The 23,553-nt window shown below is 49.7% G+C and overlaps 2 protein-coding genes across 3 annotated transcripts in view; both read right to left on the bottom strand.

Annotated features, from left to right (window-relative positions):
- The window catches only part of LOC110337155 (tumor necrosis factor receptor superfamily member 23-like), a 13,693-nt gene extending 7,360 nt beyond the window's left edge, over nt 1-6,333 (bottom strand). The window contains exons 1-3 of the mRNA XM_021219916.2: nt 6,260-6,333; nt 2,120-2,210; nt 337-465 (exon numbers count right to left, since the gene is read on the bottom strand). Coding sequence (XP_021075575.2) covers nt 337-465; nt 2,120-2,210; nt 6,260-6,328 — 289 coding nt within the window. The 5' untranslated portion in view covers nt 6,329-6,333. The remainder of the gene's footprint in view (nt 1-336; nt 466-2,119; nt 2,211-6,259) is intronic.
- A 4,279-nt stretch (nt 6,334-10,612) lies between these two features.
- Osbpl5 (oxysterol binding protein like 5) overlaps nt 10,613-23,553 on the bottom strand; it is a 71,031-nt gene continuing 58,090 nt past the window's right edge. For both annotated transcript variants that reach the window (XM_029541003.1, XM_021191492.1), the window contains exons 12-22: nt 23,309-23,407; nt 22,830-22,926; nt 21,444-21,542; nt 17,351-17,448; nt 16,893-16,982; nt 16,662-16,798; nt 16,053-16,238; nt 15,626-15,752; nt 14,716-14,842; nt 13,745-13,847; nt 10,613-11,812 (exon numbers count right to left, since the gene is read on the bottom strand). In XM_029541003.1, the coding sequence (XP_029396863.1) occupies nt 11,674-11,812; nt 13,745-13,847; nt 14,716-14,842; nt 15,626-15,752; nt 16,053-16,238; nt 16,662-16,798; nt 16,893-16,982; nt 17,351-17,448; nt 21,444-21,542; nt 22,830-22,926; nt 23,309-23,407 (1,302 nt within the window). In that variant the 3' untranslated portion in view covers nt 10,613-11,673. The remainder of the gene's footprint in view (nt 11,813-13,744; nt 13,848-14,715; nt 14,843-15,625; nt 15,753-16,052; nt 16,239-16,661; nt 16,799-16,892; nt 16,983-17,350; nt 17,449-21,443; nt 21,543-22,829; nt 22,927-23,308; nt 23,408-23,553) is intronic.

The raw sequence follows: 23,553 nt of genomic DNA on the forward strand, positions 1-23,553 counted from the left end.
AGAGGCAGGCAGATTTCTGAGTTCGAGACCAGCGTAGTCTACGCAGTGAGTTCCAGGACAGCTAGGGCTACACAGAGAAACCCTGTCCAAAGAAAACAAAAAACAAAAAAACAAAACCAGGGTGGCCTCCAACTCAGAGACCAGCTGCTTCTGCCTTCTGTGTGCTGTGATTAAATGTTGCACAACCATGCCCATCAGTAGGAAACAAGTTTTATGCCAGTGGGAATTTTGTGGCTGCATCCTGGCATCCATTATTCATGACTACTCCATCCTGGTACTTCTGACTCTACTGCTGGCCTTCACAGCTCATCTGCCTCTGCTCAGTCACATACTCACCTTTATCACAGGTAGAGCAAAGTCTACAATCATCCAGGCCATTATCACTCCCTGTGAATGTTCCAGGGTGACACTTCTCACATTGTCCTTGGGTATGGGGGGACATGCAGGGCTTCTGGACGAATGTACCTGGGGATAATGGCAGATGGGATCAGCCTTGCTCAGGCACACACGATAAGGGGCTATGTTGCTCTAGGTAGGCTTAACATCTTTAGAACAATTTCAAAACAATCTCTGGGCTGTTACAAAGCGCTTGGGGATCCGTGAGGGCTGCTGCTTCCCTGAGCTACACTCAGTCTTGTGGACATCTGACTCTCAGGGGACTAGGGACCAAGCCAGCCTGGGCTGAGTAGAATGAGCTCCTGACTCCCTGCTGGCCTCCCATAGGCCCATGTATTTGTTTTTTTTTTTTTTTTTTCACATGGAGTACTTTTATTGGCTATGTCTCTGCCTTTTACATCTGTAGAGTTTCCCTACTTTCCCTAAAGGTGGTTTTCCACGTTTACAGACTTTATGAGTCCCACCCTAAGGCAGCCCTTCTTCCAGTGTGAATTCTTCCACTGACTTCATCTCTGTTCCTGGCATGCCAGGTAAAGCATGTTCCTCAGACCCAGCTATAGGCCCATGTATTTGAATGCTTGGTCACCAGGGAGTGACACTGTTTGAAAGGATTAAGAGGTGTGGCCTTGTTGGAGGAAGTGTTTCACTGGGGCTGGGCTGAGATTTCAAGGGTCCAAGTCGGGCTCAGTGTTTGTTTGTTTGTTTGTTTGTTTGTTTTCTGCTGCCTTTGGATACAGACATAGAACTCTCAGCTACTTCTCTAGCACCATTTTTATCTATTTCAAGCCTACCTGCAGTCAGGCTTCCTGCCATTGTGATAATGGACTAAACCTTTCAAACTGTAATCCAGTTAAATGCGTTCCTATATAAAAGTTGTGCTCATGGTGTCTTTTCACTGCCACAGAACACTTTAAACGATCTCTAGAAAAGAGACTCTGGCTCCCTGTACGTTGTGCAGAGAACTTTGGGCATACAGCTTTAATAAGTTGTCACCCATGCTAGGTTAACATTACAATATGCAGTTGCCTTAAGTCACCTATGGGTCTGAAAGCAACCCCAATTAACTCAATGGCTCACCAAACCGCACTCGGGTAAATCGCTTCTTTGGTTCGTTCATAGTAACTATTATCACTTCCTGTTATCCAGAGTGAACAGTTGGTATTCACATCTCCCCAGAAAAAAATTACAGAACCAGGTTTCCTGATACCGACCACATGTGCTGTTAGCCGGGAGCAGAAGAACAAGGATGGCCATTGCCACCAAGATAGAGTGTGACCATAGCAAGCTACTTAAGATGTTCCAGCTCCACTTTCTCCATTGGAAGTGGCAGCAGTGGGGACTGGGGGTACCCCAGCACCCATGACAAGTACAGGGAATGAAATTAACCCTCCCAGCTCCCTTTTCTGAACCTTCCTCTCAGCTGGGTGCCTTTGGATATGGGCATAGAACTCATGCCTCGCAGGGTGGATAGTTGGGTGACCCTACACTAGTGAGACCTTGCTGTGAATACTCACAGCAACCATCTTGAACACACAGAGGGCCTCCTCTGGGGGGTGACGCTCGCTCTGAGTACCTGGGTTAGGAAGCACTTCCTAGAGTTTGAAAGAGTAGACAGTGGCTTAGTTGAACTCCTTGGTCCACACCCTCCTCATCTTGTATAGCCTCTGGTGTGCTTCAAAGGTCACCCATGTCTATGCTGTGGCATTGGGTCCCAGCAACTCACCTGCGGGACAGGTCTTGCAACAGACGTCTTTAGACCAGTATTCATCAAGGGCACAATCGAAGGAGTATGATTTTGGCATAGCAAGAATTACCTATGGGTGGAAAAACACAAGGGGTAGCTTATATTTGTTGGCAACTGCAGAGGATGGTTTGGAAGATGGTGGAAAAGGAAATACCATGCAGGGCCTCCTTGTGCAGAGTGCAGCGGGGGTTATCTGATGTTACGCTGTGGTTGATGCTATGATGTAGAACTCTGAAGCCTGCAGTTGCCCAGGGAAGGTTGCACAATACACCAATGCTTAGTCTAGTAGCAGTATCATGCCCACCCGACTCCAACCCTAGTTCACTTCTAGCAGCCAGTTGCACATGTTCTAGCACAACTTGTGACCTATTAGGATCCTATCATCCAAACCTCAAGCTTTGATAGCTGTTCCCTATGCTGGGGCTGCAGATGGAGGCACCAGTTGGAACAACTTGCAAAAGGATAAAGGAGTGAGAGCTCTGCCTTGTTTTTTGTTTTCTCTCTTTCTCGCTCTCTTTCTGTCTGTCTTTCTTTCCTTCTTTCTTTTGTTTTTTGAAGAATTGTTTATTATTTTATGTATGTGAGTACTCTGTAGCTGTCTTCAAACACACCAGAAGCGGTCATCGGGTCCTATTACAGATGATTGTGAGCCACCATGTGGTTGCTAGGAATTGAACTCAGGACCACAGAAAGAGCAGTCAGTGCTATGAACCTCTGAGCCATATCTCCAGCCCCTTGTTTTTTCATTTTAATTCACCTCCTTCACATACGATTACTCTAAGTACACCAAAGCTTTAGTTGTGTTTCTTGGCCTGGAGAGATGGCGGGTAAGAGCATGTGGCAGCCAGGCAGAGCAGCACACATCTTTATCCAAGTACTCGGGAGGCAAGTAAAGAAAGGTAAATCTCTGTGAGCTCCAGGATAGTCAGGGCTTGTCTTAAAGCAACAAGACCAACCCCCCAAAATAAACACATGCTGTTTTTGCAGAAGGCCAGAGTTTGGTTCCCAGCAACCATTCGAGAGGCTCACAGTCACCTGTAACTCCAGTTCATGAGAATCTGATGTCATCTCTGGCCTTCTCAGGAACTGCAAACAAGTGACATACTTAACAGCCCTGTAGGAAATACAAATAAACAAAATCAAATCCTGAAATAAATAAATAAATAAAATCTTTGTTTGGTCTTTTATTACTCAAAGCCTCAAGTAATTATAAAGAAATAACTGGTTTTACTTTATTTTATTTTAGTACTGAGATTAAACCCAGGGCTGACACTAGGCACTAATTAATTAGCAATGTGCTATATTTCTAGCTCTGCAAGAGATGACTATAAAGATTTATATTTGTGTTTATGAGTGTGTGCCTGCTTGAATGCATATACACCATGTGTGTGCAGTGACCGAGGAGGCCAGAAGAGGGCAGCAGATTCCTAGGACTAGAATTACAAACATGTGTGGGTGCTGGGAACTGAACCCTGTTAGTCTACAAGAGTAACCATTACTTAATGCACTCCAGATACTGATACATGCTACATGAAACAGAGGCAAATAACAAAACAAAACAAAACAACAAAACAAAACAAAAAAAACAAAAAACAAAACAAAAACAAAACCATAAAAATCCACCAAAGCTTGATGTAGTGATCATTGATCATTTATAGGGGATTGAAAGAACATGTGTGGAGCCACGATATCACACAAGCTAATAGAGTTTATAAATGAATAGGTGATTCACTATTTACCATCATCATGTCTCACTTTTCTCATCTGTAAAATGGGGGATAGTAATATACTTACTACTCAAATCATTTGAGCTCTTTACCACAAAACATTGAGCACCGAGACTCATGTCTTTATATTTGCATTCCTATGGTACACAGTCTGGCAAGTAATCCTCCACAGCAGCAACCCTTAGGGCCCATCTATACATTCATGGGAGCCATCCTCACTCATCCTTACCACTGTGCTCTGACCTCATAGCTAGCTGGTGTTGTCCAGCAGGAGAAATTCCTTGGCCACAGGATTTTTCTGGTTCATAGATAGGATCTCTTTCTCTTCTCTCTCTCTCTCTCTCTCTCTCTCTCTCTCTCTCTCTCTCTCTCTCTCTGTGTGTGTGTGTGTGTGTATGTGTGTGTGTCTATCATCTATGTATGTATGTATCTACCTATGTATGTATGTATGTATGTATGTATGTATGTATGTATCTATCTATCTATCTATCTATCTATCTATCTATCTATCTATCTATCTATCTATTTATCTATCTATCTCCTTCTGGTGGTCTCTGCCCATTTATTCTGTCAGGAATTCTGCCCTTAACTTGCCAGGCAGGAGTCTTCTTTTTAGGGTTCCTAGGTTCAATACCTACATCTTGGTATCATCGTTACCATAATTATATGTTGAATCTGACACTTCATCACTGCCCTCAAGGCAATACTATTTTACCCCTTGAAGCTGGCCTGCTTCACCTGTACTTCCACTTAGGAAGGACATGACCACAGTTTAGACAGATTAGCCAGATTTGGGAGGATATCTTCATAGCCCATGTCTTTAATCCCAACAGGCAGATCTCTGAGTTCAAGGACAGCCTGGTCTACAGAGCAAATCCCAGGACAGTCAGAGCTACACAAAGACAAAAAACAAAAAACAACAACAACAACAAAACTGCACACACTCCCCATTTTTTTTTTAATTTCACTATTCTTTGAGGATAGTCTTTTTTTTAAAAAAAATATTCTTTAAATAGATGTTATCTTCAGTCTTTTATTTTTATTTTTGACTTTTACAGAACAGTGTCTCATACACAGTTCTGGCTGTTCTAGAACTCACTATGAAGGCCAGGTTAGCCCAAATTCACAAACATGTCTACCTCATCTCTCAGTTGCTAGAATTAAGGGCATACACTACCACGCCCAGCTCATCCTCAATCTTTCTTTGAAGTACCTTCTTTTTTGTGGCATTATTTGAAACAATCATCACTTTTTCTTTACAACAACCTTTAAATAAAAAAAAAAAACACTATTATTGTCTAGATTGTTTCTGGGGATGTCTGGAGGCAAAATGCAGTACTTTTCAGGCAATGCCTGGGCAGGCATGGGGCTCCAGAGCCCTGGGGGGGGGGCAGAGATTTCAGGGTAAGGGCCATCCCAGGTAAAACCTGACTGTGAAATATGTTCGCAGTCCCTCAAAGTGCTGTGAACTTTGAAGTCACCCCTGAGTTGTATATCCGCTGGCAGCTTGCCCAGGAGATTTCCACGAGAGCTGGATCCCCTCTGGGTCCCTTTATGGGAAAGCTGCTCGCCATCAGCTAGCAAATAATTACTGTTAACCAGGCCATAGGTGGTTTTAAAAACCTCTGACTGCTCAAATACTATCTTAGAACAACCTAAGGATTATTGTATTGTTGTTGTTGCTGTTATAACTAAAGATCTAAATGTGTTGCAAAATGGATATCCTTACAGGTTTATAAAACATAAAGCTTTTTCTGCTTGTTTGAAGACTCTTGTGAGAGAAAATTGACATAAATTTAAGTTGGCTGTAACCAAAATGTCATTTACAGGATTGTCTAGGTTTTTTGTTTGTTGTTTGGTTGGTTCCCCCCCCCCCCCCAGGCTTTCTGTGTGTAGTTCTGGCTGTCCTGGAACTCGTTATGTAGATCAGGCTGCCCACTAACTTAGGTTTAACTGAAGTTTACTATTAAAGAGACAAGAAGCGATCTCGGGATGAGCTTAGCAGAGATCCGAAAGGTCCATGAAAGACACAGCCAGCCCTTCCACATAGATGCTTTTTAGGTGGTACTACCAGTTGGGCCGGTCTTGGTGCAAAGACACAGCGGGCCACACCAGTACGCAATGACACTTTCCGGAGTCCCCTTTGGATGACTTTCCGGAGTCCCCTCTTGTCCCAGCGACACACTTTCCTGGCTACGAGCTTGGCCATTCCCCTGCCTCTGCTTCACCTCCACAATCCCCCAACTCCGGACCACTTAAGAGCAGACGAAGTTGGTTGGCGGTACCCAGGCTGACGGCACAACCAGTTCACCGCCGGCAGTAGCTTTCCTCTGCAGCCCGGGGATCCGGTGCCCAGCGCGAATCTCAGATCCGCAGGGCCTTATCTACTCACCTGCAAGAGCAGATTCAGCAGCAGCAGCAGCCAAGTCAGACTGAAGACCAAGGGGCAGAAGCCCTCCATGACTGTGTGCATGCACGCTCAGCTGGGGGAAGAGGCTGAGGTGGCCACGCCTCTCCTCAGCGCATTGGTTCCTGTATTGATGCCTAACCTCAGCGCATTGGTGTTTAATCTCGTGGGAGGGTCTAGCGTCACCATCAGTGCTCGGTAATGTCTAGTTTTCTATAAATACGATAATTTTAAATGCCTGTGACATTATTAACAGAATTATATTTGTTGTAGACAGCAAGCTAAAGTCGAATTCTCTGGCTTCGTTTGTTTTTCATTACGGTATACTGCTCTTTATTATAAGTTAATTAAAAAATTTCCTGTGACCTGAGGGGAGGAAGAGGCATGAACTAGAGTTGGAATTGCTATAAAAGACAGACTGCGGCAGACTGTAAACCTTCTCAAAAGCAACAAACAAAAAGAGGGAGAAAAAGCCACAACACACACTTCTTAGCTCAACAAGGGGAAGTTTGAAGTAACTCTACCCCTGTAGTCGTCCTGTGAGTGGTCACTGGTCAGTGGTCTGGAGCGGCAGCTGAAGGTTTCACTGTCAGGGTCTGAGGGGCTGTGTGGGACTCTGAGAACCACAAAGTACCCAGGACTGGTTGGCACTCTTCCAGTGCTGGGGGCGGGGAGGAGTGGGGAAAGCTATATGACCTTCCCTAGACTGTGAGTCCCTCACCTCTTCTTCCTTTCACTGTGTTTAGATACACTGTGTGTGCCAATCCAAGCTCATGGGACATAGGACCTTTAAGGCAAGTCTACTAGCCTAACACAGGAAGTAGAACGCTTATTTCTCTAGGGAACTTGGGTTGGTTCATCTGTTCCACTTGCCTCCTCCTGGTATTTGAAAAAGTGGCCCACTACCAGCCCCATCCCTCTCCCTTCCAAATGCCACTTCCTCTTTAAAATGAGGGAGGACTCAGAGACCTGGATTTCAATGGCTGCCCCAAAGAGGAGGAGCCTGGCTCCAGGTACCTGGTACTCTTTAAGTCATCTCTTGCCTCTCTCCCTAGGGCCAGGGAGCAGAGCCTGTGCCCGTCTGCCCTCACCTAGGCTGGGCAGTGGGAGGGGCCAACTCTTTGGCCAGCCTGATGCTCTTCTATTTCTGGTCTTCCCTCAGGCCTGGTGTCTGCTCAGGAGTAAACCAAATCAAAACAGAAACAAGCGTCCTTAGAAAGTTTGACCATTCTGTCGAGGTTAGTGGGGGATGCTGAACCGTCCCCCACCCTTGAGAAGCAGAGGGAAAGTGGAGGAAGGGGAGAGGAGAGGAGTGTGTTCTTGTGAATGCTGTTGCTCCAGCAGTCTCTGAGTAGCTCGGGAGCAGGGGGACACTAGTGGCTTTCCTTTTCTGCACACACTTTCCAGATCTGCCTTGTCCCACTCTGCAGGGGGAGGGGAGGTGAAAGGAAGAGGCCTGTCTACCTCAGGCCAGATATTTGTGCCCCAGGTCCTTCTCTGACCTCTGCCCTTTGCTCCTTTAAAACATTTATTTTAAAGTGTGTGTGTGTGTGTGTGTGTGTGTGTGTGTGTGTACGTACACAGGTGCCTCCAGAGGCTCGAGGTGACATATCCCCAATAGCTAGAGATACACATGGCTGTAAGCTGCCTGATATGAGTCTGGAGATCAAACGTGTTCTCTGCAAGAACAGCGCATCCTCTTAATGGCTGTGTCATCTCTCCAGCCATCTCTACCCTTGCTTTTTAAGGTGGGATGTCATACTCTTCCAGGAACTCCCTGGTCAAGGCAGTTGGGTGACATTCTCATGAGCCCAGTGGCCCTTGATGGTCCCTGCAGAGATGAAGGATGCCCACAATGGAAGAGTAGGGCTGGTTCAATACCAGGAGAATCTTCTCACCCCTAGAATAGATGTATTATCTATTGTAATATGTATTTGTGATAGCTCTTCTTGAAATACTTTCAGAATGCTGCTGGGCAGCTTGCTGCTTAGGAATATGTGAGGATTCTCTTTTATTTTGTTTTGTTTTTTTCCCCTCTCTGCTGTTTCTGCAGTGCTGATCTAGTAATGTTTAATCACACAGCAATTAAAGGCTACAAGGCAAAGGGAAGGCCTTGGGAGGGGCGGGTGGCTAGAACTCAAGGAATGGTATGGAGAGGCCAGGTAGTGAGTGTGGCCCGTGGGTCCAGCCAAGGAATGGTATGGAGAGGCCAGGTAGTGAGTGTGGCCCGTGGGTCCAGCTTGGAGCTTTTCTCCTTTGTGCTCATTTCTATGTAGTGCCACATTCAATGGGAAGCATCCTTAGGGTGAAGGTAGTGTAGAATTCTGTCCATCTCTGGGCAGATGATAGACACCCTGTGGCCACAAGTCAACCAGTCTCTTACAGATGCAGTTTGTTGGGACTCACTGGTGCCACACCCACTCCAGTGGAGTCTGCGTGATAAGTCCAAAAGCTTGGCCGCAGTCCTGAGGCACAAAGTTTCACAGAAACTTAGTCTCCTGGAGAGTCTCTGGCGTCCCATGAAACGGACATGGTCCAGATTTGTCCTTGCAATAGTAGTGGAGGGTTTTGCGTGCTTTCCTTCAGTATTGTTTTATTATAGGTGCCCCCAAGGAATGATGTGACAAATAGCTAAGTTAAACTGAAATTGCTTCCTGGCCTTCACTGGTGTCCCAATATCCTAGGCAGTCGTTGAGCCCACCCTGGGCTTGGAATTTTGGAAGAATGTTACTTATTCAGATGAAATGCCTCCAGTGTTGAAAGAGAGGTAGTGAAAGAAAACAGGCATTGCAGTTGACTGGGTAAGAGTTAGAAATCTCAGGGCAAGTTCATCAAAGTAAACTTAGAATTCTCATTACAGCCAGGTATGGCAGACTACATATTAGAAGAAAGTTGGTGGGCTCCTCTGATAAATGGAGGTTCCCCACAGATACTTAAAATAACAGCTAAGTCACTCCTATATGCAGGAATTTACAATGATCTAGGAAGAGGGTGGGTTGTGGTTTAAGGAGGAACTAAAGTATTGCATTTTTCATGAAAAGGTTAGCAAGAGCAGAACCCCCTGCAAACTTTCCCGAGGCATAGTTAGGCATAGTTAGGCCCTTATTAAGGGACCCCTCTTGGTGGGTTATACAATAGATGAGAATTGTGACTAGGGTGCGAAATCCTCCCACAACCATTTTATGAAGGCCTGAGAGAAACACAATAGAGCAGGTAAACTGTAAGTCTTGGCAGCTTCCAGAGGAAGGCAGTGAAGCAGAAGAGATATAGCCACACCCTTTAGGTTAGTGTGCAAGGAAGTAATGGAGGTCTGCAAAGGACTGTGGAACTGTTAAAAAGAGAATTCATGAGGACATCCCAAATGGCCAGATATATGATGGTGTGGTGTGGGACAGGACCTTGTTCTGCATGGGGCCAGGGTGCAGGAGAGAAGGTGAGGGGTTCTCTTGGCACCTGAGGTGGGGAGGCTTTTATATTTTAAGTGGATAAACAAAGCAGCAGACCAGACCAAAGTGTTCCAAGTGGGAGAGGTTCATTATGCAGGAATTGGGGGGGTAGTGAAGTGGGTAGAAGGATAGAGAAGAGGAGAAAGAGAAAGAGGAGAAGAGAAGAGAAGGGGGGAAGAGGAGAAGTGAAGAGAAGAGAGCGAAGAGGGGGTGGCTTCCTATTTTATACAGAAAATGATGTCACACCAGTGAGGGCAGGAACTGAGCCAATTGGATTGTGGGATTGAAGGTCGTTGTCCTGGCAACACAGGTCAAGGGTCACATAGTTAGGCTGGGGCTGGGAGTATCCTGGTGCTAACAGAAGCATCCTTGGGGTCCCCTCTCATGGGTGTTGTTTGGCCACCTTCATTCCCTATGGTCTCTGTTATCTTCTATATGTTGTTGGGGGGGGCTACAGCTTCCCTTTGAGGTGGTGTGGGGTGTGTTTTCAGATGCCAAGGGATATTCTGATTGCCTCAGAGCTATGTCAGAATACAGAACATTAAGCATTTCAGCCAGGTTGTGTTGGCTATAGCAGGCTGCCCAGTCTGAGTGTCTCTCTTACTTAACGAAGCGGACCCCATCCTTTCCCTCCCTTGCCCAGTCCTAGTAGCTCCCTGGAATGCCCTGGCAGGCCACATTCCTCCCATGCCACAGTTGCTCACTGGCTGGCTGATGGGACTCCAGCTCTCAAAGGCTCCAAGTGGGTTATCTTCTCACTCAACACTGTGAACATGCACCCACCTTCTGGACCCCTCACTCAGCACCTCCAGCTTAAGACAGCCATATTACACTGCTTTTCCATCTCCCCAGAAGTTCTTCCTTGTTCCCAAGGATTCCCCCAAAAGAGAAATACACATATTTCCATTTATTTCAAGGCATGGAGAAGACATACCCCAAGGGTTGGAGAAGGAGAGAGACAAATGGATACAAAACTTGGAAAATGAAAGGATCAGATACAGTGGAGATGGCACCAACTAAGTATTAAGGCTCCAAATGTGAGTACGCGTAGGTGCCCACATACATACACACGCACACGCGCACACACACACAGAGCGTCATCCATATAGGATCAGGGGCTAGATACAGAGGCTGTTCACTGCACACAGCTGCCTCAAATATTGCAATTCTATGTAGTCAGAATGTCAACAGAATGGGAAGACTGTATTGGTCAGGGAAAGTGGCAAGCTTAGGTCTCCCTGGCCTTTGGGGTCAGCCTCTGGGCACTTCTCTTGCTTACAAGCTCGCACTGTAGTTGGCCAGGGCACTCCTCTGGCACAGGTGGGCTCCTCTGGCTATAGGGCAGATGTAGGTGAAGTAACTACCTGAACAGGCTTCTGTGGAAACAGCTTAACAACAGGATCAAAGTCCCAGGGTCCCCACCAGAGTAGCTACAGCCTGTCCATGCTTGTGTGAGCACAAGGTGGGCAGATTGTCCAGATGTCAACATTGCCACCCAAAGAGCCCTGGAGAATCCTGGAGTCTTCCTTCTTGCTGCTCCTGGCAACCTCACTCTCTCCTGTGCTGTGGCAAGTGGCTGTCCAAAGCCTGCACAGGCCCTCGTGACCCCCCCCCCCCAGANCGGATGCCGTATGGCAAGTGGGGGCTGGCTTGGGAGTGGCAACTTGAGATTGCCAGGGGCACACTGCAGGGCAGAAACTGCATTTGGCTTTAGCGTTAAGGCCGGTGCTAGGTGCAGGGCTCCGAAGGAGAGGCCAGTGCTCCCTGGAGGGTCCTACAGCTGGAGTCACAGCACCCTCATAGCCCCAGGTCCCACCTGTCATCCTCTTGTGCGAGGACCCTTCTGTCCCAGTGGCCATGCCTGTGGGCCCCACTGCCTCTGCAGGCCAGTGTAAAGTGCTGGGTGCCTAGGAGGGAGTTCTGCAGGCGTCACCTTGCTGATCCCAAGGGCTCTTATTTGAGGATATAGTTAATGAATAGCTGACATGTCAGGAAGATGCAGAGCAGGAACCAGGAACGGGGATTCTGCAGGAGGCTGGGGGCCGGCGCCTGCCCAGCGTGCACTGTGGCGGTTAACATGGCCGAAAGGTGCCTGCAATGAAAGGGGCAGAGGCTGTGTTAACACCAGTATGACCACCCTCCCCACTGATAGGCTAGTCTGGAACAAGATGGAATGTCTGCCAGCTGGGGACATGGCTACAAGTGTGGGTGGGAGCTCCTTAGGGAGAGGAGTCCCAGGCCTGCACTTCCTGTGTGTCAACTGTGGGACAGGAGGATCTGGGCTTGGGGACTAGGCCTCTAGCATCCTTCTTGCCAGCCCTGGGGTGATGATGAACACTGCCCACTTCCTCAAACCTGTGTTGACATCCTGACTATTTGGAGATAAGATCTCTAAAGAGATGGCCACATTAAAAGGCTCACTAGGGTGGGCCCTTAATCTAGAACTGGGATCCTAAGACAAGGGGATCAAGAGAGAGAGACACACAGAGGATGACCATGTCTGCAAGCCAAGGACAGGGCACTGAGAAGAGCCAGGCCCAAAACTTCCATCTTAGACTTGCAGCTTCCAGAGTGTGATACACTCAGTGCCTTGCTGGCATCCTAGGCTGTGTGTCAACCAGGGACATAGGAACAAGCCCACCAAAGCTGAACTCTGATGTCTGTTCTCTCTGTTTCCTGGGTGCAGAAGTCCTTTGGGGGGGAGCTACCAGGTTTCCCTTTCTTTGCCCCCACAGCTTGGGAAAGGAACAGCTTGAAAGACACGTGACTGTATTGTTGAGACATTGACTAGAGAAGTCAACCTGGATTGACTTAAGGATTCCTAGAAACCTGGGCTAGCACCTCCAGGGAGCTAGCTCCATCCTCAGCAGACACAGCCTTAGCCCTGGGTCAGCCTTCTGGGTCTGGGGCTCCCCACTGTGGCATTAGAAGAACTCCAGAGGCCCTAGAATCCCCACTCTCATCTCAACAGCTGATGTATATATATGTGACCCGCAGTAGGAAAGCAAACAGGGCCAGCAAGTGTTGTAACTCAAGGCTTCACTGATGGCCCTCTACAGGCAAAGCTCAGGACAAGTACAGCCCACAGAAAGAGATGTCATATTCCAATCATCTCCCACACTCTCTGACTCTGACTATATGTTGATTTTCCACACACTCTCCCATGAGTTAATGAGGCTATTTTTAGACCTCTAGAAGACACCGTGACTTGGGAAAGCAGGAAAAACCTGTACTTGGCACAGGGTGGCTGCAAGGCTGGCAGAGTCATAACCTTTCCTGGGACCAGGGTACCATCTCTGGCCTCAGGCACTGACTCTAGGCTTCCTGGCTCTAGGGTCTTGTCATTCAACCACCTCCCTTCAGGCCACTGCACACACCAAAGGGCCTCTAGCCAGCAGACTTCCCAACATCCAAACCTACAGCAGTTGACTTCAGCCAACGCACAGTCAGGTATCTAACCCTCTGCCTGGAGCCTACCTGACCCCAGAGGTACACAACCACATTCTACTCCTGTCTCCACCCTCCTGGGTATCCCAGCTCTGATTCACTTCCTTCCAGCTCCATGTCTCTACCAGTCAATCCTCTAGGCAAGGCCTGGAAAGGAATCTCAGTCACCTATAATGCCAGTCAGGGGGTGTCTGGATGGGCACAAAGCTTGGTCCCCACATCCTCGTCATTCTGCCCCCTCAATCCTCTTGTCTGCTGTGAACCCATTTTACAGAGAAGCGAGTGGTTTAGCATATGACGCCCTCACATGATACCGTGTGCTGATAGGGAATCCACTGAGGTCACATAGAGCCCTTTCCAGACACTCTCTTTACTTTGAGGACCCTCTATGCAGGGTGCTGGTGAGCTACAGGGAGCCTGAGGGGTCTGGGAGGGCTGCTACCTGCTTCCACACTCCTGGGAGGCTTCCTGGCCCTAAACATTCTTCTAAGCTCCTTGCTTGTGCTCAATAGCGCCTTCATGGGGGCTCTGGTGCCCTATGCTGGTAGCTCCCTCCCTCTACCTCCCGTGTTCTTACCTATGCAGCTCTTGCTGAGCTTCCTGAATGGACAGCACAGCCTCTTGTAGCATCCTTAGCCGGTGTACCTCTCGCCTGCACCGAGGACATGGGCTCTCACCACCTGAATGTCCAGGATGAAGACAGCAGGGAGAAACAGAGCAGGGTAAGCTAGGATGTCCTGGCTGACCCTGCTCCTGATTTACCACCCCCAGGAGCCAGACACAGACACAAGAGAGACAGGGAAAGGTTAGGAGGGGATGCAGGCTCAGCTAGCTTGTAAGCCTCAGAGATGAGCTACCAAGACAAGGATGATCTGCTGCAGATGTGGGGACAATGTTGGGAGACATAGATTGCTCAGTAAGAGCAAAGGAGCAAAGAGTCTCACCAGGGCAGAGGCAGGGTCAGGGGCTGGACAATGGACAGAACTCAACCAACCTCTCACATTGTCCTTGCAGCTCAGGGAGATCCTAGCCTTGGACCACTTCCTCCCAGTCCCATTTTTTTTGAGAGTAGGTTTCAAGTATTTGAGGCTGGCCTTGAACTTAATGTAGCAGAAGATGACCTTAACTCTTCATCTCTTGTGTGACCTCTGGAGTGCTGGGTGATAGGTATGTACCACCATGCTGGGTTTATGTTATGCTGGGACTGACTCCAGGCCTTCATATGTGCTAGACAGGCATTCTACCACTGAGCAACATACCTAGTAGTCTCTTCTTTTCCCCAAGTCCTGGCTACAGCCCTCGTCAGGTTCCAAGAAGGCAGATCTCTCAGGGAGCGGGCAGGGTAGGATATGCAAAGACGTACTATGAGAATTCCTGCCCCTGTGTGCTCATCTCTGAAAGGCACTTCCTGGCCCTTCTTATCCTGCAGAGGGACTGCAGGCAGGGACCAGCTCTCTCCTTTTGTCCTCCCTGCTAGTCAAGGTCCAAGGTGTTCACTGGTCAGGGCCAAGACTAACCAGCAGGTATAAAACTCTAGGAGCCACTTACCGGGAACAAAGTCCTCATCAGAGAGGTCCGGGCAGGACTCAGGTGTGGAGCCGCTGCTCTCAGTGACCTGGCTATGGCCAGAGGGCTGGTCACTGGCTTTGCGGAGCCGCCGATCAGAGCTAGGCCTCTGTAAAGAGACGAAGTTACTATACTTAGTGTCTTTTCCCATGGGCCCTTTGGGGACACGGTGTCCCGTTCATGTCAGGATGCACTAGAGTAGGGCAGTGTGCGAAGGACAGAACTGAAGCTTTGCGGTTGGACACAGGAGGTTTGAACCTCCCCCTGGCCTGAATGGCAGCCGTTCCATCTCCATGGCCTCAGTTTCCTATCAGGAACATAAAACCGTTGACCTCCTCTGGAGGCATGAGGGCCAGCCAGCTCTGCCACCATGTTGGCACATGGCCAGTGCTATTCACACCTGGAACTCAGAGCCTGTGGCTAGGCCCACCTGGTGGAGCCACCTTGTGTGCGGGCATCGCCCTCCCTCTATTTCCCAGCGCTCCCCCAACCCTTTGACATCCCTCCTGCTTTCCCCAGGCAGGAATGGATGTTGGCTTTTCCTCCTCTTCCCTGGGCTAGCCTTAGCCTGGGTTTCTTTAGCTATAGAATGGGACAAAGTGACTTCAGGAGGTAACAACTGGCACAGAGTCTTGAACACTGTGAGGCCCAGGGTGCCCATGAACCAAGTATTTTGCGTCTCGGGTTCCCCACTGGAAAGAAAAGGGGAGCAATGAGGAAGGGACCTGGCGACAGTGAAGGCCCACTGCCAGGAAAGGTTTGAGCGATCACAGAGATGGGCATTGAGGGAGAAAGGTCAGGTGGCAGGGTGGAGAGTACGAGGGCCTCAGGGGTGTCCATACCCACAGTTGAGATCAATTCTTGGGCTGGAGCCTTCATGAAGGGTACTGACCTTGTGCCTGGAGTCGGGACTCCCCAGAAAGGTTGTCTGGCTAGACATAGTCTCCCTCTGTAGAGTATGAAGAATCCCATCTTGCTCATATTGGGCAATGTCCTTCAGCGGGTCCCAGGGGCTGAGGCTGGAGGATCCAGATGGTGACCATCAGTAGAGGGGATGACCCTTATGGGAGGGGGTTCTGTCCTAGCCTAGACCTCAGCTTCTCATGGTGACCCAGGGGATAACCACTATTCGGGGGTTACAAGGAAGGCGTAGGGGGCCTATCTGACCATCCCTCCTTATGCCTCATCCCCAAGGTACCACTGAAGGCAGGGAGAGGAGATGTAAGATTCCACGGCCTCTCCAAATCAAGGCAGGCACAGTAGACTCAGTCTGCAAGCTCCTGCCCCACCGCACAGGCCCCAGGCCACCTGCTACTCACTCCTCATATCGGTAGTGCCATTCCTGAGTGAGTGGGTCCAGGAAGAACAACTGTGGCTTCCACGGAGTGAAGCTCTGCTGGTGCTCCCGGGCACGCTGCCGCTGCGCCTCTTCCAGCACAGACTTCTCCTGTGTGGCTTTGTGCTGGTCACCCTCACGGATGGCCCTGGTGACATGCTGCCAGAGCCTGCAGGTCAGAGGACCAGTGAGCTCAGAGTAGGGCGGCTCCATTCGTTGGCAGCCCAGAATCAATTCCCTCTAGTTTGGAAGGGCACTTAGAGTGTTCCCTGCTTGGTTGCCTTCAGTGACGAGGGGCTGGCTATCTTGCAGGAAGCCTGTGTCTCCCAGGTTTTGATTCTACAGTATGAGCTGTATTTTTCCTAAGCTGGGCTCCTGCCTGCCACCTGCAGGGAGCTACTTGTTGGCAATGATGGGGCCCTCTCCCACCAGCTGTCCCCAGCAGGGCAGGTGATCTGGCATGCAGGATCTATTCTGGGGCTGTCCTTGCCAATTACACCCTAGAATGTGCTCCCAGCATCGTGACCCTGACAACCCTCCACCTGGCCATCGCCGTCTGTGGTCAGCAGGGCTCCTGGGTACAGGGCCTCACCTCTCAGACTCCAGTTCACTCTGCTCTTCCAACAGCACCGTGTGCCGCTTCAGCCGCTGCCTGCGGACCTCCTCGCTTGGAGTCCAGAAGAGCTCGGTGCCTCCACTGCCTTCTTCCTTGATAAATACATCTCTGTCCTGCCCCAGATGGCATAGCAGCATCAGAGCTGCTGGCCCAGTTGGTGACCACCCTAGGGCCCGGCTAGGCTCTCCCTAAGGGATGATGCCTTACCCAGTGTCCAGTGAGGCGTGCCAGGACTTCCTCTCCTGACGTGATCTTCCCAGAAATCTGGTTGATGCTGGCGCTGCTTCCAAAGAAAGGCTGCAAGAGCAGATGGAAACCAATGAATGGGGAGGAGGGGGCTCTACCTAGAGGCACATCCTCAGGGGTACGGAGTGGTCATTCTCATGACTGTGGCTTAGACGAGTCTCACTACTAGAGAAAGATGCCCTCACTCTAGTGTCTCAGTCTGGACCTAAACCTAGAGTCTGCCACCATTAGATTAAGACAAGGGGACTTAGACCTGCAGGCTGTGCTGTGTGGCCTGTGGGCAATACCTTTCTCTCTCTGGGCCCTGTCTGTCCTATGGGGTGCAAAGCATTCTACCCCAGTTGGTTTTGTTTGATTCGGAAGGAGGGGGATCCCCACCTGAGCTCCGTGCATTCCTTCCCACAAGCTGGACACATTACCTTGAGCTTGAAGTCCAGTTCAGCTTGGAGGTTGCTCTTCTCACACTCGATGGTCACTTTACCTCCCAGCTCCATGGTCATGGTGCCGTACAGGATCCCTGAAATGCAACTGGTGTTGGGATTCAATCCTGAGAGCCTGAGTCACGGGGCAGGCAAGGAAGGTGTGTGAAGGGTTTGTTAAGACGGAGCCAGGACCCTGCCTGTTCCTCAGTACTGTGCCCCAGGAAGGGGCTTCTGCTCTGGCCTGGAGATGCTACACCCTTCATTGGTCAGTTCCTGCAGGAGCCCTGATCCCAGGGTCTGACCAGCCACATCTGCGCCACCCCTGGAACTAGGGAACAGATGTGTCTGCTCCCCATATTCCCACAGGACTGTGCCAGTGCATCTGAAAACTGCCTTTTCCCTCAGTTCTTTTATGGTCACATGGAAAACATAATGTAAATTTGAAAGTCACTACCATAATTGTGGTTTGAATAGGAACGCCCCCGTAGGCTCATAAATTTGGATGCTTATTCATTAGGGGTTGGTAGTACTCGACAGGGATTGGGAGGTGTGGTCCTGTTGGAATAGGTGCAACTTTGTTGGAGGAAGTGTGCCACTAGGGGTGAGCTTTGGGGTTTCAAATGTCCAAGCCAGGCCCCGTGTGACTTGTTCTGCCTGCAGATCCAGATGTAGGACTCTCAGCTATTTCTCCAACACCATATCTGCCTGCATATTGCCATGCTTCCCGCCATGATGACAATGGACTAAACCTTTGAACTGGAGAGCTGGCTGCTCTTCCAGAGGACTGGAGATAGAGTCTCAGCACCCATGTTGTGACAGCTCATATCCATCTAAGATCAATTCTAGGGGAATCTGATGATCTGATGCCCTCTTCTGGCCTCTATAGGTACTGCAAGTACGTGCTACATCTACATGCAGACAACACAGACAAATAAAAGGAAAAATGATAGCCAGGTAGTAGAGGCATACACCTGCAGAGAATGGTAGACCTCTGCAAGTTTGAGACCAGTGTGGTTTACAGAGTTAGTTTCAAGACAGCCAGGGCTACACAATGACACCCTGACTTAGGAAACAAACAAACAAATAAAAAGGATAACGAGATGGTAAAGAAAAGGACCAGGAAGAAGACAGAGAGAGGGCTGAAGAGATGAGATTCGGGAAGAAGCAGACCTAAGGTCTGAGACCTTGGCAGGTCCTGATAGCTAGCAGTTTGTCCCCAGAGCTTTCCACACCACAGAGACTCTTAGAAACTGTCTCTTGTCATAAGAGATTGCCGCAGAATGCCTTCCGTGGCCAAGGAAGCACTAAGGACCAACAACATCAGCCTGGCTTTGGGGGGGTTCAATGGATACTTTCTGTGTGGTCCTGAACATCCTGCTTTGTAGGGCTGGCAGAGATGACCAGCAAACTTACATCTTATCTAGGGTCACAGCCAGGTCATTGTTGGCTCCTGGGTTTTGTCTGCCCTCTAGATATCTGAGTGCTTCCTTCTATGGGACTACGACACTTACATATTCTGTTCTCTAGAACTTAGACCCTAGAATCACCCATTGAACAGCAACAAAAACATTTTTTTTTTAAAAAAATTGTTTTGTTTCTTGAGACAGAGTTTCTCTGTGTAGCCCTGGCTGTCCTGAAACTCACTCTGTAGACCAGGCTGGCCTCAAACTCACAGAGATCCCATAGAGTCATTAAAGGTGTGGGTTACTAAATAAGTTTTACTGAGCATCTTTTAAGGTACTGCCTTGGGCCATGGAGATACACGTATGTAATTCATAAACAGGGCATGAGGCTCCCAGACAGGGAAAATAAAGCAACCACACTTAAAACTGTACTGGGGAGAATTCTCCAGATCCTACCAGATTAACTGCCTCACAGCAAGCTGAGTGCCAGACTGCAGCGAAACACATGGCCAGAATCCCGCTAAGATCAGGGATGTAGCACGCACAACCGTGTGCTTTCCTGGAGACTGACATTCCTGTGCTCGTTTCTCTGAGTGTGCATCGCCCTGCTGCTTTGATTCATTTGTCTTTCTCAGGCCAGGTCCTCATCAGCTCTGCCATAGACTTACAGACACTCAAGACAGGAACTGAGCAGGCAGGGTGGAGACAGGGGCATAAGCCAATCTCTGCTCCCTAAATCAAACTGCACTTGTCCAGGTCATTCTTTGGGTTGTGAGAGCTATGCCCAGTCATTTATTTATTTAGTCTTTTAAGATATGGTCTCATTATGTAGCTCTGGTCTTGAACTCACAGAGACCTGCCTGCCTCTGCCTCCCAAGAGCCAAGATTAAAGGATATGAAACACTGTACCAGGTTTAAGATAGACTCTTTTTCTTTGTTTGTTTCTTTCCTCCTCCTCTTCCTCCTCTTCCTCCTCTTCCTCCTCCTCCTCCTCTTCCTCCTCCTCCTCCTCCTCCTTCCCCTACCTCTTTCAAGTTCTGGGGGTTGGACTCTAGCCCCAGCATGGTCAGCAAGTGCTCTACTGCCGAGCCTCAGCCTCAGTCTCAGCCTCTGCCTCTGCCTCTGCCTCAGCCTCAGCCTCAGCCTCTGCCTCTGCCTCTGCCTCAGCCTCAGCCTCTGCCTCTGCCTCAGCCTCTGCCTCAGCCTCAGCCTCAGCCTCAGCCTCTGCCTCAGCCTCAGTCTCTGCCTCAGCCTCAGCCTCTGCCTCAGTCTCTGCCTCAGCCTCAGCCTCAGTCTCTGCCTCAGCCTCTGTCTCAGCCTCAGCCTCAGCCTCTGCCTCAGCCTCAGCCTCTGCCTCAGCCTCTGCCTCTGCCTCAGCCTCAGCCTCTGCCTCAGCTTCTGCCTCAGCCTCTGCCTCAGCCTCAGCCTCTGCCTCCGCTTCTGCCTCAGCCTCAGCCTCTGCCTCAGCTTCTGCCTCAGCCTCAGCCTCAGCCTCTGCCTCAGCCTCAGTCTCTGCCTCAGTCTCTGCCTCAGCCTCAGCCTCAGCCTCAGTCTCTGCCTCAGCCTCAGCCTCTGCCTCAGCTTCTGCCTCAGCCTCAGCCTCTGCCTCTGCCTCTGCCTCCGCCTCAGTCTCTGCCTCAGCCTCAGCCTCGGCCTCTGCCTCAGCCTCCTCCCCCAGAGGGATTTTTAGGGCAGGGAAGCTCTTCCATTTGACACCACAGTGGTAACTCTATGTCACTATTCTTAAAACCTATAGAATATACACAGAGAGTGGGCTTTAGAGGAAGCTGTGGACTTCAGCTAAAAGCTAAGCCTTAATCTGGGTTTGCCATGGGAGATGCTTGAGATGGGAGGCTGAGGGTGGGTAGGAGTTCACAGGCTATATACTTCTGGGTGACTGGTTTGGTGTGGTGGTGGTGGTGGTGGTGGTGGTGTGTAGTGCTGGGATTGTACCCAGTGCTTCATACACCCTAGGCATGTACTCTACCACTGAGCCACGGCCCCAACTCCTTTCCTATCTTTAAATTTCAAGACATTGTCTCAGTTATCCAAGTGGCCTTGAACTCACTGTGCAGCCCAGGCAGACCCTGAAGTTTCAATCCTCCTGTCTCAGCCTCCTCAATAGCTGGGATTGATCACTAATACAAGAGGAACCAGAGGCAATATCAAAGAGGAGAAACTAGCAATCCACCCAGAGTGAAAAGTCACCCATGAGGTTGGGACATCTTCAGATAAGCAGACAGTGCTCAGCAGCATCTGCTCAGGTTGGTCTTGATTATCAGCTCCTCCCGAATTTAGAATCACCTAGGAGACACACCTTAGGTTGTACCTGTGCAAGTGCTTCCAAGGAGGTTTAACAGAGGAAGGAAGACCCACCCTGGATATGGGTGGCATTCCCTGGCATCCATGAATAAAAAGGAGAAATGAACAGAGCCCCAGAGTTCACCTCTCTGCTTCCAGTCTGTGGATCCAATACAACCAATGGAGTCACCTACCTGTCCCCCCCCCCCACACACACCGTGGGCTGTACCCTCAAACTGTGATCCAAAATAAACTCATTTCTTCCTTCTTTACTTGTTTCAACACATTACAGTAACCAGAAAAGTAAATAATACAGCCCCCTATGCCACAACTGAGGGCTAGCCTGGGCAACAGATGGGGGCACGGGGAATGGCTCAGTTGCTCACCTCGGCAGTGGGCATAGGGCATGGTGAGGGTGTATTCCTCCTTGCGGTTCAGGAAGGTGAGCTTAGCCTTGCCATCCAGAAGCGCCGACAGCGAGTTCCCTGCAAGGACAGAGTAGGGGCTGTTTAGGGCACAGACCTTTAGCAACAGGCTGCTGCAGGACTCCAAGGTCTGAATGACCTTAGAACATACCCCAGGGTTCCAAGCACCTTCAGTTGGGGCACTGAGGGAGAGACACACAACCTCTGAGCCTTGGGTATCATAAAAACTCTGTCTAGTTTGCACCTGTTATGTATCCTGAGAAGTCGTCTGACTTGCAGCATGTTAGTGGTCTATCTCTCTCCACCATGAAGTTTCAGGGAGGAGACTAAGAACCTTTAGAGCAAGCCTGAGGCCAGAGCATAGGTGGGAAGGGTGAATGGAACCTGGGCGCAGATGCCACATGCTACCCTCTGCTGCTGCCAGGCACATAGAGGCCCTGAACACACCTGCATACTAGTGATGAGGGCAAACAGGGACCTGCTGGGGACGTGTGTCGGTGAGGTTCCTGGGCACTGCCATTTTCAAGCTTAGAGCAGCACGGGGCAGAACATGGCTACTCCAGCCTGGGATACTCAAATGCTTGCCACCAGCCACTTAATGGAACCCATGCAATGGGACACTGTGTTCATACTCTGATTTCACTTCTATATACCCACCTACCTTCTATCTATCTACCTATAACCCATCTACTCACCCATGTCTGTCTGTCCATCTGTCTATCTACTACTCTCTTATCTTCCACTTCCCACTTATCTACCTACCTTCTATCTGCCTAGTATCCATCTCTCTATTTTCTGTCCATCTACCTATTATCTATTATCTATCTACCTATTATCTATCTATCTATCTATCTATCTATCTATCTATCTATCTATCTATCTATCCATCTATTATCTACCTATCTACCTACCTTCTATCTATCTATTGACTTTCTGACTTTTAAATCTATTACTTTATCCATCTACCTACCTACCTACCTTCGGTCTGTCTGTCATATATCCACCATCATCCATTTGCAGTACTAGGGATGGAACACACAGCCTCTACATGCTGGGTGCACACTTCCCACTGGTCTGCAGTCCAAACCCCCTTTAATCAGTACAAACAGTCACATATGGCTGACGGCTGTGGAGTTGGGCAGCTCTGTAGGAGCAACTCCTTCCCTGCAAGCATCTCCTTTGTTTCCTGGCTTCCCCAGGTATCTGCTTTCAACTGAGTTAGGGCCACTCACATGCATGGTCCCACCAGGGCGGTACTGGGGTTCACTGCTTCAGAGTGAAGTCCTCCCCCACCTCCACAAGGCCCAGGCTTGGCCATCCGGCCCTTGTCCCCAGGAGCCTCCTCACCATAGAACTTAGACTTCGCTGTGATACTGCCACTCATGCAGAAACCATCTTTCCTGTTGCTGACATAGAAGGCAGACACGGGAGGATGGTGAGACACCTGTGTGAAGAGAGATGGTTCTAAAGAAGGCTCCAGAAATGACAATCCCAGAAAGGACATCTGGGTCCTGTGGGCAAGTGGGAGCGGAGGGGCACATTCCTACAAGTACCGGGGCAGAGCCTGGATCCCCAGGTCTGAGTCATCCACAGATGCCCCGCACAGGGAAGTCAGTCAGGCTGCTCACCCTCCTTCAGCTGATCCTGCCGCACCATCATGCCTGCCCTCCCTTCTGGGAGAATCCCCATGGATGGTGAGCAGGTGTGAAGCCTGTCCTATGGCAGGTCTGGGGGCCACTGAAAACCCCACTCTCAGTCCCCCAAGCCCCTGCCCACCCCCCACTGCAATACTGAGCTGGAAGGCAAGCTGGGCGGTGGGGTCTTGCCTGTTCTGCTATGTAGAAGGTGTGACTGTTGGTCTGAGGGTGCAGCCAGCGGCAGCGAAAAGTCTCCCCCAGGATGGGGTTATAGGGTTTCTTGATGCCCTGTGGGGAGCACAAAGATGTACTGGAGGAACCAAGAGGAGAGAGCCGCTTCTGGGGGCCCAGTTAGGGTTGTTCCTGCCTCTCAAAGAGGTTTTGTCTCCCTTATTCTGCTTTGGGGAGACTACTTTTTGCTGGTAGCTTACAGT

The sequence above is a fragment of the Mus pahari genome, chromosome 1 (genome assembly GCF_900095145.1).
Source record: "Mus pahari chromosome 1, PAHARI_EIJ_v1.1, whole genome shotgun sequence".
Lineage (NCBI taxonomy): Eukaryota > Metazoa > Chordata > Mammalia > Rodentia > Muridae > Mus > Mus pahari.